Source organism: Cheilinus undulatus, linkage group 10, assembly GCF_018320785.1.
Source record: "Cheilinus undulatus linkage group 10, ASM1832078v1, whole genome shotgun sequence".
In the NCBI taxonomy this organism is placed as follows: domain Eukaryota; kingdom Metazoa; phylum Chordata; class Actinopteri; order Labriformes; family Labridae; genus Cheilinus; species Cheilinus undulatus.
The window spans coordinates 33,371,431-33,385,010 of record NC_054874.1 but is presented as its reverse complement, the minus strand read 5'-3'; the positions used below and the strand labels follow the sequence as shown (position 1 = coordinate 33,385,010).

Here is a 13,580-nt window from a genome sequence, read left to right as displayed (position 1 = left end):
GTCAATAAACTCCCCAGTGGCAAGGCGCCAGGTATAGATGAGACTCTGGGGGTGCGTTTGAAAAGTTTAATTTTGCTTAGGAAGGTTCCTAACTGAGTGAAACCACCCGAAGTATTTAAGTGTCGGCCATGATAAGGACTGTTCGAATTCTCCAAATGGTAAGGAAATGAGCTTCATTATTTCCTTTATTATCTCCTTTAGCCTAGGAAACACTGGACCATCCTTTACAAAAGGAGAGATGAAAAGACGACCCACAATGCTTTGCGTAAACTTCATTTAAAGTGATGCACCTGTTGACCACTCATCAGAACAAGTGAATAACTAGAACAACTTTACTAACCCCAATTTAAACCGTAAAATTCAGTCAAACGTATAATACACGTGATAAACAGAAGGCAGTAGGGATGAACAGAGAAATATTAAAGACATGAAAAACATCATTCAACTTATGATCACGATTTCATTTCTTCTCATTTCCATTTTATTTAAATAGTAAACCGATCAGTCAGTATTTTAAACTGTATTTGTGTTGCTATTTTGAAATATGAAACATTTTAAGTTTGTAAATCACAACCAACTAAAGTGATAAAGTCGGCATGTTGCTATATTGTGAATATTATATTTATCATCATAATTACGCAGGAAAGACGCAATTTATAGAGCTTTTCACAGAACGAGCTGAAAGGAAGATGAAATCAGAGTAGACTGTAATAAATTTAACAGAGACGAGAGAATTAAAGAAAAAAATGATTAGGTAGGGAATAAAGCAAAAGTATTTAATACTGTTATGAAACAAAAGGACTTGAACATTATTCATCTCGTTGTATTGACTTAGTAGAAAGTTCAGATTAAGAGAAGAGTTTCTGATGTTCTAGATGTTCACAGTTCCTCTTCCTGAAGAGATAGGATATAAAAATCTTAATGAGCTCATATCTCTGATGTTTTAGCATTCACAGCACATAACAACACAGAGAACGCACGAAGTGGAAGTTGCGAATTTTGTAGTCAATCAACTTTAAATTGTAGTTTTTACAAAGATATGCTCATTTGAATGTTAGCTTATATTTTCTGTTTGTTCTACAAAAACCAGGCTCAAAGTTTCAGGACTTTTCATACCTTCAGGCAGGCCAGGTAATGGGAGTGAACAATAGGGCCACATTTTACATAGAGTCCACCCAAACCAAGCTTCTGAATCGGACTGGAGACGCTCATCAAAATTTTCCCATAGGAAATCCACCTTCATCAAACTTTCACTGTCGACTCCAGTGATCCTGAAGTTGTCCCAAGTCTGTTGATAATTCTTGGCGTTTTCTTCTACATTTTTCACTGCAGGGTGCATCTTGAGGCTTGCTGATAAAGGTGATAACTAGAAACAGCTGTATTTATGTGCCGGGGGAGGGGTGGCGTTTGAGCCATGCAGTGTTTGTTATTGTCCATCTCAATGGGCAAAACAGGGAACAATGGCAGGGTGAGTGGCCAGTTACCACCCAGCAGTTTAGCTTTCCCCTCCTCTCAATCTCCCTGCAGCAACTCCAAAAAACAGGGCATTTTAAAACACAAAGTTAACGCGTTTAAATATCACATTTGTCTTACTTTTTTCATCTAATGAGTAGTTTAAATGTCAGACTTGCATAAAATGAGGAAAAAAAATGAAGAATGATCATTTTGAAGAAAACTACTTTGTATCCATTTTTCCTCAACCACCGGAATGCCGACTTACAGGAACTTTATCTGGCTTCGGTCACATATAAGCAAAACAAAACTTCCTTTGTTATCATGCCCTTTATGTGGAAAGGCAGAATTATCTATTAAGAGGAAATGTAGCTCTTAATAAAGAGGAAGATACAGTTCTACATAAGTTACTCAATTGTAAATGGAGCAGAAATCGTTCTGTAATGAGTAGGAAACATTTCTAAAAGGAATGAAAAACAGCTCTAAAAGGACTAAATACCACTTAGTATTAAGAAAAAACAGCTCTATGATGAGTAAACTAAGATCTGTATTACTCTGTAATGAGTACAACTGCTGTAGAGTTGTTTTTATTTAGCTCATTATGGAGTACATAATAATCATTTAGAGTTAAATGAAAACACTTTTTAGAGTAAAAACAACTCTATAAATATTACTAGTCTACACGTGTTTTGTGGACTTGGAGAAGGCTTATTCCTGTGTTCCTTGAGGGGTAATGTGGGAGGTACTGCAGAAATATGGGGTACCAAGGTCGCTGTGGCGAGCCATTGAGTTCCAAAACGAGAGTTGTGTCCGCATCCTTAACACAAAGTCGGACACATTCCAGGTGCGTGTTTGCCTCTGCCAGGGCTGCCCCTTGTCTCTGATGCTGTTTGTGATGTTCATGGATAGGATCTCAAGGCGCAGTCAGGGGGAGGAGGGTTTCAAGTTTGGGGAGCTCAGGGTTTCATCACTGCTGTTTGCAGATGATGTGGTCCTCAGCTGGGGACCTGCAACAGGCTCTGGATCAGTTTGTGGTAAAGTGTGAGGCGGCTGGTATGAGAATCAGCACCTCCAAGTCTGAGGCCATGGTCCTCTGCCGCAAAACATTGGGTTGCCCTCCTCCTCTGGATGGATTATGTATCCCATCTGGCCTGGGAGTGCCTTGGAATCCCTCAGGAGGTTCTGGAAAGTGTTGTGGGGGAGAGGGATGTCTGGGTTGACTTGCTTCGCCTGCTGCCACCGGGATCTGACCCCAGATAAACAGATGAAGATGGATGGATGGACTACATTGAAATAATTAGGTCTTCCTATGTTATTTATTATGTATACATTTATGACTGTTGGCTCTCATGGAGGAGAAGTGAGACTCAGGCAAAGAATGAGATAATAAGAAATAATCATGGTAGGTCTAATGAAAAAATAAGTATAAAAAGGAACAACTAAGAGGGTATTATAAAATTAGTGACAGAAAGATTCTTCCCTCAGTCCTCCTCCTCTGTTGCTTACAGAAGACATGACAATTTCATCCCATATCCACAGCTGACTAAACAGCTGAGAATATTGGACAAGGCTTAATAGATTATATATGGTCCAGTGTGATACTTCCTCAGGTGTGTGTGTGCATCTGAGCAGGGGCTTGGCTGGGGATTTTGGGCCCCCAGATAGAATATTACACAGGGCCCTCCTAAACCGGTTAGCCAAGGAACAAATGTTGCATCATTTTCACAACTATCTCTGCATTTTAATGTATTTTTTAATCATAATTTCCCCATTTATGAGCAATAATTTTACTATGGTAAATTAAATGTACTTGCATTGTTTTACTGGAGCAGAAGCCCCCCCCCCCAGTATTGTATTTTACTCTATTTGATATAAATTTCAGCCTGTTGACCGATTCATTTAGTTGCTTTTGATGGAATGTTGGCACTAATTACTATGAAAAAAATTAAAAACACAATTTTCATTGCAGGCTTCTCAAGGGCCCCTCCCCTCTACAGGCCTGGGTAATTAGTACACCCCCCCCCCCCATGCTATGCCCATGCATCTGAGTCAGAATGTGTTACTCACCTGTGAGTTAAGCTGTGCTCATGCCACACTGTCTAGACTTGAAGGTTGTCAGGAAACCAATGTATGCTTGACTGAGACATAAGAGTTTGATATGATAAATTGACGTACAGCATGACATTTTACAGTCCAACCTGGGAATTAATTGGTATCTCTCAGTGAGCTCAGAGGCAAATTAAAAAAACTATTAATTGATTATTAATCAATATTAATAGTACACAGCCAATGAAAACTAGTGAAATGTATTGTACTTATTTAAGTCTGCACTAGTTTGTTAAAGGTCATAAAGATCTACCTAGTAATAGAATAATGGAGTATGTTAATGTTTGTTTAGTATCAGTACTTTTATAGCATGCTCATCTTATTCATCTTGTTAATGAATTGTAAGCCTGACATATGATGCAACTTCTCTTGAATAATTAAGAAATCAGGTCTGTCACTTCAGTCAGTCCTGCTGTCATGGCTTAACATTCAACAGAATTAGCTTTTTTCCATGGCTGCCCTGATACTGGGCAACATCTTCTTTGAGGATCTCAGACAAAAACATTAAAAATTGCCATAAGGTAACACAAACTTTATGAAACCTGAGTAACTGTAAGTTGATTTGTGAATGCTGTAGCTACTGCATTTATAACAGTTGGCTTTTTGTTATTTCAGAATTCATTACAACTCTTTCATGTCCCATTTATTTATTTTTGTTGTATCATTCTGTATAATAGATCAACATACATTGTAATTGAACCAACAGAAGTCTAATTTTCACAATTTTACTGGTCAGGTGTAGTATTACAACTTCTCACTTTGAAAGATTTTGAAGATCTGATTTCATTTAAAAACACAGAATAACACCTTAAGTAAAGTCATTATGAACGAAGACCTCATGACTATTATGAAAGAATAAACAGGCAGTTGTGAGAGGAAACCAGATACGGCCACTTATAGACTTGTTATTGGACAGCTGTCATTAAAAAAGCAAAAAACAAACAAACAAAAAAAAAAAACATGAAGACCATGAATTCTTTAAGTGTTGCCGTACACCTAGGGAAAAAACACACTTGTTTTATAATTCAACAGCCTACTGTTACTTTAAAAAAAAAAAGGTCGAGAGCTCGACGTGAAAGGCGTCACCTCAGCTTTTGGCCTCCTGCTTCATGCTCTGGCTCAATGCAATGCCCAGACATGTTGCGTTAGCCAGGAAACAAGGAAATCTCTCGACTAAACCGGTTAGCCCCGCCCACACCCGAAGAAGCTCAGCTGATGCAACTAGTAGTCCTTAAAAAGCTCTGTGCCTCTCTCTCAAAGCTGCTCAGCTCAACCAGCTCGATACATGGATAGAACACAGACGAAACTCCTGGAGGAGATATTGGCGCTCCACAAAAAGGAATCAGGATGGTGTATACTACGGCTTTTCTTTTCGGACACGGAGTGGCCGTCATGTCAGAGAAAGGAAACGTCATGGACATGATGGGGAAATTTTTCGCTCAACTCACATCTCCGGGTCAAAAGACGAAATCAATCCGGTGGGGCAGCGTCGAAAGCTGCGATGAGCCGGATAACAGTTCGCCTTGTAAGTAGTATCAAAGTGATGGACGTTTTTTTACGGATGGTGAAAAGCGGATGAAATAACTTTGTATTAACAGTCGGCAAACGTTAATGCCTTAGAAATAGGCTCACCTATCGGATGGAACTTGTCCGTCAGAATTGATCCTGGGCTTGCATCAGCTGATTAGAAGCTGAGCTGTTCACACTGGTTTTCCTCACAGCTGGTGAAAGTAAATAAATACCGATTTAATAATAATAATTTTACAAAACTTACGAGTTCTATCATGTTGACAAAGTAAAATGGCGCAAGGGTCAAACTCCTGCGTCACCTGATGTCCTGGAAGAGTATTTTACTTTAGTGTCTTTTAAAAGGCAACCTAAATCTAATCACTGTTAGCAAATGTGTTTTTTTACCCTTCTATGATGATGTAGAATCTGAAACAAGTATTTTTTTTTTTAACAAAAGTGTGGTCTCTCTCTACAGTTGAAAACTTGGATGCAGGTGTGGATTATGAAGAAAGGCAGGATATGGCCCAGCAGATAGAGCGCTGTCTGACAGAGGCCAAAGGATCCACCCTTCACTGCCAGGTACTGCTACTGCCTCGGCACATGACCTCCAGGGTAGGCCAGGATGTGATGCAATCATCTGCTGATGAGCCCTGTGGGCTTCGGGGTGCCTCAATCAAAGTCTATGTGGACGCCAAGGACGGCCTGAAATCTGTGGGGAGCATCTTCCCAGACCCAAGCATCACCTCGACGTTTGAACTGTCTGTGATCTTCAAGGCAGAAAAAAATGATGGCTGGTTAACACTTCAGCACATCTTTGATACTACCAAAGTGTTAAAGCTGAGACCTGAGTACAGGCTAGTGAAGAGAAAGCTCTACTCCTCTGCTAGTCCTGTCATTCATGATTTCAACTAGAATTCAAGTTCAGAAAGTAAACCTCTGCTTCATGTTTCACCTGTTTTCAGTTTGTAGATATTTTCTTCGCTTATTATCTTTTATTTTACTAAGTCAATGTTTGATCTTGTACTGCACTGGAAAATGCAAGTGTTTCCTTGTTATAATTCGCTCTAAAGAAGAGGATGGGTTGTTTTTTATGTGTGTTTATAGTTTAACTTGGAGCAGAGGGTAAACCTACTGCTTTCCCAAAATTTAGTTGACAACATTATCAGTTTTTGCACATTACTTACAAACTGAATGTTAAAAGTGTACACTGTAGCATTTACTTTTATTTACTTTCCTTTTGGAATGGGCAGGTCTCACTCCTGAGTGTGTTGTAATTTTATTTATGGATTCATTAAATACATTTTTTTACACTATTTAATTTCTTTGTCATGTGCTTGCATTTTCAGTCATTTTCAGTGAGTAACATCTGCTGTTAACAGTTAAGGGCACGATATCAAAGAATCACTTGAATACATTTGAAGATTTGAGTGAGGTTAATAAATGCACAAGGTTTATATGCCAGGTTATTTCAGAAAGTCTACTTCCAAAACTGAATAAAACTTATAGTAGAATTCTGTGCCGTAAAATGATGAGGTGAGTCACAGTGTGGTGCTTTGATACACAGTATAACCAAATGACACATTGAAACAAATGAAGCCTATGCTTTAGGTTAAACTCAAATTAGCCTATTTATTTCACAAATTAACATCAGAAAACATGATACATCTAATCCATCTCACAGTCACAAATCTTGCTTTTGTATTCCCTTATATCAGTACAAACATGTTCTTTATGCTTTATAATCAGCACAGTGGCTACTCCCTAAGCAATGAGTAAGGATGCATCTATATAATGCAAAACAACAATCTCCACATCTTATTTTGCCCATTTAAACAAATGTTTTTGAGATTACTAATGAGTATAGTACAAGAAAAATTTTCAGGGCTTTAAACTGATTTTTTGAACATTAACTTTAAAAACAGCAGTTGGTGTTCATTTAGTTAAGGACAACTTCAAAATAAAACAAGATTAGGATCAGGTTCTTGAGAAAACGTGCTTTTCTTCAGGGTTACATCTTTATTGTTGTATCAAGTCATAGATCACCTCAGTGAGATTTGAGGTTACTCAAATTCTCTTGTTCAGAGATTGCAAATGTCTGCTGTCCAACAGTGACCCTAGTTATAACAAATCCATTATCCTTTTAAACATGTCAGTAATGGTAGTAAACTTGTATTCTGCCCTTGGACATCATACATTTGAAATTTTAAGACACCTAGGTGTACTTCACTGTTACACCAAATGGTGTTGAAAAAGATGTAGTTCACAACTGTTTTTACTTTGACTAATACGTGAATCAAATTGACTGATTCATATCTCCTGCAGCCTCACATCTCTACTTGTCATGAGGCTGATCTCTCAAGGTGAATATTCTTCAGTTCTGGCTTAAATTGAAGCTTGGGCAATATGAAGGTAGGTAGTTCATGCACAAATTTGGAAAACAGTTTGTAGCAATATGAATGCAATTTGCAAACTATTTGCAAACTGGGCTATTACAGTGATGCCGGGGACATTACCTGTTACTATACAAAAGCCACCAGACAGATGGCATTGATGCCTCTTGCCTCTGACACATCATCGCCTCTAAAAAAAAGGCAAAAAAATCCAGTTCTTTAAGTTGTATGTGGATCTTACATTCACATTATTTGTGATCAAACTGACAGATTCAGTACACAGGTTGTATGTGGTGCAGGTTAAGTTTCAAAGCAACAATATGTAGAAATTCAGTTTGGTGCACTTTGCCACCCACAAGAGAGTGCAACACCGTGCTGTTGTGCCTATCAGTCTTAAGACAATGTGCATTTGTAGATTGAGTGAGACAGAGTGAGGTGACACCAGCATAAGAGCCATGGCATCTGACAAGGAACAGTAGTATTACCACACCATGTGCAAATGTGAAAAAAGCACCAACAGCCTGATGTTTGCAAATTATTTGCATACGCTATTTGTGTATGTGTTTTCTAAGGTTGCTATAATGTCTATAGTCTATGGCTTAAAGATCACATTTTAGTACTAGATGCTGGCTGAGATAGGTTTTCAAGGTTCCAAGCTTAAAAAGTGAACTTGTAGATAGACGATGAAAGAGTACTTTATTTCTGTGAGATTGATTTATCTATTTGTTTGTATGCAAACCTGAGACATAACTTCAGCTAGATGACTTTCTCCACCCAGTAAATATGCTAAACTCAAAACGATTACCCTGATAATGATACAGCCTAATGGTGTGTTGCAATCTGTTACTAGTAATATCTGCAGGGATGTAAACTTCTCCAGGCTGATTGTTGCTTTCCTGTTAGCAACGAGACAACCAGTTTGCAACCATCCAACAGCAATATAGACAGCTCGGTGTCAGCCTGGCAGCCTACAGTTTAAAAAAGCTTAGACATGTTAAGGACTGCCACTCTTTTATCTTCATAGTTGTTCATAGTTTTACCTTTCACTGTCCTCTTTAGTCTCTTAACCTCATCTACTGTATGAAACAGTATCAAGATAGGCCAACTGCTGTTAAGCTGAAAGCTGGTGTGAACCAGTCTTGAAACCTAGGCACTTCTTGCAAGAGATCCGTAGGCTTCTGCCAAAGTTAGATAGTGCTAAAAGCAGGCACTCTTTGAAGTAGGTTTGTAGATTCTTCCTGTGGAAAATGACTGTACTAAGAGATCAACTTTGAAACTATTTTAAACTGGGGGAGTTACATATTGTTGCTTTGATAAATTCATGATTCAAAGAGATCTAATAACATGCCTTCTCTCGTTTAATCCCAAACAAAATTTAGCTGGTGAAAAGTTTTTTTTTTTTCTCTCTTTGCCGTAACTCTTCAGCAAAGGGAAATGATGAACTAAAACCTTTGCTGGTGAAATGATAATACTGGAAAGTTGTATGCTGCACATAAAACCTACCATCTAAACTGAACTTAAGAGGAGGCTTAATGAAGCTCTCTAACACAAGTCAAAAGACAAACTCTTACCTATGCCTAACAACATGAATGATGTTATACACCAACACACACACACCCCCACACACCCACCCACACACACATATATACATACGCATGTACACGCACACACAAACCTCATTAAAAGAAAACAACTTAAGGTGACCTGAACATATTCAGCTCCAACTGTCTGACTCAAAAAGCAGCTTTGTCTCTCAAAGTGTCTTGTTCTCGACAAACTCCAGTTCTATTTCTTCATTTTGAGGTCGGCCTCCATGGCACTGCGGCGGCCTCTGGTGCCCCCGTCCTGTATCAAAAACAGACAAAAGGGAAAGAGAACAACAGAGAGCAGGGAAAGTAATTAGTACAAAGGTGTCGAAATCAAAGGCCAGCCGGAGAGAGTGAACGTAGGCTCTGAGGTAGACCTCCTCATGCGACTGAGCTCAGCACAAAAATCACAGCATATTCCACCTAGGAAGGCTTCCTCCCCAAATAAAAACACATTATAAAAATAAATCAGACCAAAAAGTAAATGACAATAAAAAAGGAAGATCAAATGAAAAAGAAGGAGAAAGGAATTTAGAGCATGCAGAGACAGAGACAATCATACATGAATAGATAAACACAGGATACCTGCATGGGGTCATAAACATAAGGCTGATAGAATCTTTGGTGATAAAAGTTGAAGGACAGCCCCTTGAGATGCTACATCTAATTTTCAAGGGGGTCACTGGAGCCTGTGTGTGTGTATTTTGTGTGTGTAAAATTAAGAAACAACAGTAACAACAGTACCAACTGTAACAACAGTGTTATCAGAGATGTCGCTGCAAAACCATCAAGGAGTGAAAGAGTTGGGAGCCAGAGAGGCTGCTTACAATGTTCTTTAATTTAGCAGCTAAGGACTACTGTGAACTGATTGTCTTATTTCTTCTTCACTGTCACAAAGTACTTGATGATGCTATGTGCCCTAAAAGTGGAGCAACACTGTCTTCCATTTGCAAAACTATAACACTAAATCATTCTTTTATCCAAAAGAGGAAAAAAAAAAACCCATAGTAACAGCCCAAAATCTCCCCCTTCAAAAGTAAATAAGCTGTTATTTTGTCTGGCTAAGACAATTAATAATAATACAATTAAAAAAACATTGTTAAAGAAAAGATGAGGTGACATACTTGAATGACTTGGTGAACCAAATGAATCCTTCTCTGACTGTTGACAGACATGAGGTTGTTTCTCTATATGGACAAAAATATTTGACCGCCTGACGATTACACCAACAGGGACTGCAATGACATTGTATTCAAATTCATATACTTTCATATGGACTTCACACCTCTTTTGCAGCAATGACAGCTTCCACTCTTCTTTGAAGGCTTTCCACAAGATTTTGGAGTGTTTTTGTGGGAATTTGTGCGTGTTCATTCTAAAGAGGCACACAATCTCTTTACAGTTCATCCCAAAGGTGCTGGATGGGGTTGAGGTCAGGGTCTGTGCAAGCCAGTCAAGTCCTTCCAAGCCAAACTCCTCAAACCATGTCTTCATAGTTCTTGCTTTTGGCACTGGGGCATAGTCATGTTGGAATAGAAAAAGGCCTTCCCCAAACTGTTGCCGCAAAGTTTGAATCATAGCATTGTCCAAAATGTCGGTGTGCTTAAACATTAAGATTGCCCGTCACTGGAGGTAAGAGGCCAAGCCCAAACCCTGAAAATAACCCCATACCATTATTCCTCCTTCACCAAACTTCAGCTGGCACAAGGCAGTCAGGCAGGTAACATTCTTCCAGCATCCACCAAACCCAGACTCGCCCATCTAACGGCCAAATAGGGAAGCATGATTTGTCACTCAACAGAACATGTTTCCACTGCTCCACAGTTGATGTGCTTTATACTCCATCCGACGCTTGTCGTTGGACTTGGTGATGTGAGGCTTGCATGCAGCTGTTCGGTCATGGAAACCCATGAAGCCCCCGCTGCAGTTGTTGGAACTTACATTAAAGCCAGTGGAAGCTCAGAACTCTTCAGCTATGGAACCAGTAGAGTGGCGTCTCCCGATTGGTGGCTAAGAAGCTATTGTTCCTGAAGTGCTTCAACTTTCTCATTAGATCACTTACAGCTGACTGTGGCAACGGGTCTGATTAAAACACCTGAATTCAATAATAAACAGGTGTGGCCAAATACTTTTGTCCATATTTTATGTGTGTTTGGCTTCTTTAAATGCCACTAACACAGAAAAAATGGAAAAAGGGAGATGGAAGAAAAAAATTAATGTGTGCAGAAATGTGATACACTGTGTATGTGCTTGGTTGACACAAGCATGTGCGGAGCGTGGCCTGGATCTGGTGAAATCTGAGGGAGAACCTGAATACTTACAAAGAGAGAGAGAAGGAAAGCAGGAGAGGCCATTGGGACACTGTCCTGTAGGAGGACAAACATTGACGTGAGAAAGAGAGAGAAACATACGTGCGTGAGAGAGCAAGTTTTATACAAGTGTGCTCTTAGCACAAGAGAACACGATGGAACAAGTGTCCATTTGACAGCTACAAGGCACATACACAACTTCAAGATGACTCATATACACCAATCTGCTTTATGATGTCAATTGGAAAATTTAAATGTTCTCTTACCTAGAACAGATTTTACTACATTCCACAATACTTCAAAAATGCCCTGACCAAAAATACCCTGAGGTTTTAGAAAACAAAACCTGCTTAAGACTCAAATAATCATTAGATAATGCTCACAAACTCGCTTACACACACACACACACACACCCTAATACATGAAATAAGCAACAAAAAAAAAATCATTACAGACAAAAGCTGCCACAAAGCTGAGTCAATGACAAGCAGATGCGGGCAGACAGAAGCCACAGAGGAGAGTTGCAGCCAACATGCAGGACATATACCAGCTGGGATGTCTAGACCAGGAAATATTCTGCTAAAGCATGTGTAGTGAGTAGAGAGGAAAGACATGTATTCTACAATGCATGTTTAACATGTATGATGTTCAATGTACAACAAATAATCAGTTTCAAAACTTGAAGAGACCGCTATGCTGCAAACTCACATACACATACAGACAAAGAAAAAAGAAAAAAACATTCTGTCCTCACTTCTTCAGGCAGTTAACAGTTAGCAAATCAATTCATACTCAAGTGAGGAAGAAACACACCCTCTTCATCAGAGGTGATTGATCAAACATATGATTTAACACTAATGCAGCAAAAAGAGTTTGAATAAAGTCCATTCAGAGACCCAGAATTTGTAATACCCCTCCTCCATTAAAGACATCCAAATTCTGTCAGTTATGATGCATCAATATGATCTGATCTGATGATCTTTGGTGCATGAACTCAGACATTTTTTGAGAACTGCTATTCAAACGTTTTAACACAGTTGTGAGTCTACAACTATAGCAGAGAGTTTCTGTCTTGACATCTTCATAACACACCTATTACACAAAACACACTTATGGACTAACAAAATAAAAAAACAAGTATTGGTTAACACTTTGCCTAACAAGGTGTTGTTTCAAGGTGGTTATTTGTTTTTCATATTTATAGTTTCAAAGGATGCAAAACAACTTCTCTCAGCATCAACTTCTGGCCATAAATCTCAAATATTTCAATTAAATGTAGTAAATCCTTTAAACAAGACCTTTTGAGGTATATAAATGTGGTGTTTTCTGTCGAGATAATAAATTTAATTTAAAAAATTGTATTTTCCCCTTGTGATATGTTTAACACCTTGAATAATTTGTCTAATCAAAGCCCTGATCATCATCACAGGTATTTTCAGTTATATATAGTGGACTTCAAAAAATTAGAATATCATGAAAAAGTCAGTTAAACTTACATATATTCTAGATTTATCACACACAAAACATTTCAAAGGTATTTTGTAGGGATTCATTATATTATCAGTATGATATTGGTATTGGCAGAAATCAGTTTATAAAGTGAATTATCAGTATCAGCAAATATAAAAATTTCTGCCAAATCTGGCTATTTCAACAGTAAATTTTGGCCATACAAACAAATATGTTTGTGAAGTTGTAGGCTGGAACAAGAGACCTGCTAAAGCTGATGTCCTGTTGTTAATACATCATCATTCATTACACTTTAAAGTGTGTTTTAAGGACTGAAAATTGTTAATTTGGTCATCCTTAAACTTTAAATTACATATTTTAAGGTCTGTAGTTTTAGGACTGAACTACATTTAAATATCGGTATCAATATCAGTTTCCGCTCTAATTGTTTTGTAAATATTGGTATGTTGGATATCCTTCATATTTTGGTTTAAACCTTGATGATTACAGCCAAAGACTTACAGCAAAACAAAAAAAAACAAACTAAACTTTGGTTCAAAATATTTAAATATTGTGGAAAAGTCGTTTTTTCCCCCTCACAATTTAATTCCAAAAGTTGCACTTACATACATATATTCTGGTTGTATAACACACAAAGTGAAATATTTCAAAAATGTTTTGGTTTGAATTGGATGATTACGATTGACAGCTAACAAAAAAAACATTGAAATAAAAAACAGTATTTTAAAATATTAGAATATTCTGGAAAAGTACAATTG

General features: G+C 38.1%; 2 protein-coding genes across 2 annotated transcripts in view; one reads left to right on the top strand and one right to left on the bottom strand.

Annotated features, from left to right (window-relative positions):
* The first annotated feature begins 4,707 nt into the window (after positions 1 to 4,707).
* Positions 4,708 to 6,380, top strand: si:ch211-39i2.2 (uncharacterized protein LOC449866 homolog). The gene is made up of 2 exons (XM_041797662.1): positions 4,708 to 5,083; positions 5,543 to 6,380. Exons 1-2 carry the CDS (start codon positions 4,906 to 4,908, stop codon positions 5,977 to 5,979), a joined length of 615 nt encoding a protein of 204 aa, XP_041653596.1. The 5' UTR covers positions 4,708 to 4,905; the 3' UTR covers positions 5,980 to 6,380.
* A 313-nt stretch (positions 6,381 to 6,693) lies between these two features.
* Positions 6,694 to 13,580, bottom strand: part of brd8b (bromodomain containing 8b) — a 34,293-nt gene continuing 27,406 nt past the window's right edge. Inside the window, exon 18 of the mRNA XM_041797523.1 lies at positions 6,694 to 9,302. Within this exon, the coding sequence (XP_041653457.1) occupies positions 9,243 to 9,302 (60 nt within the window). The 3' untranslated portion in view covers positions 6,694 to 9,242. The remainder of the gene's footprint in view (positions 9,303 to 13,580) is intronic.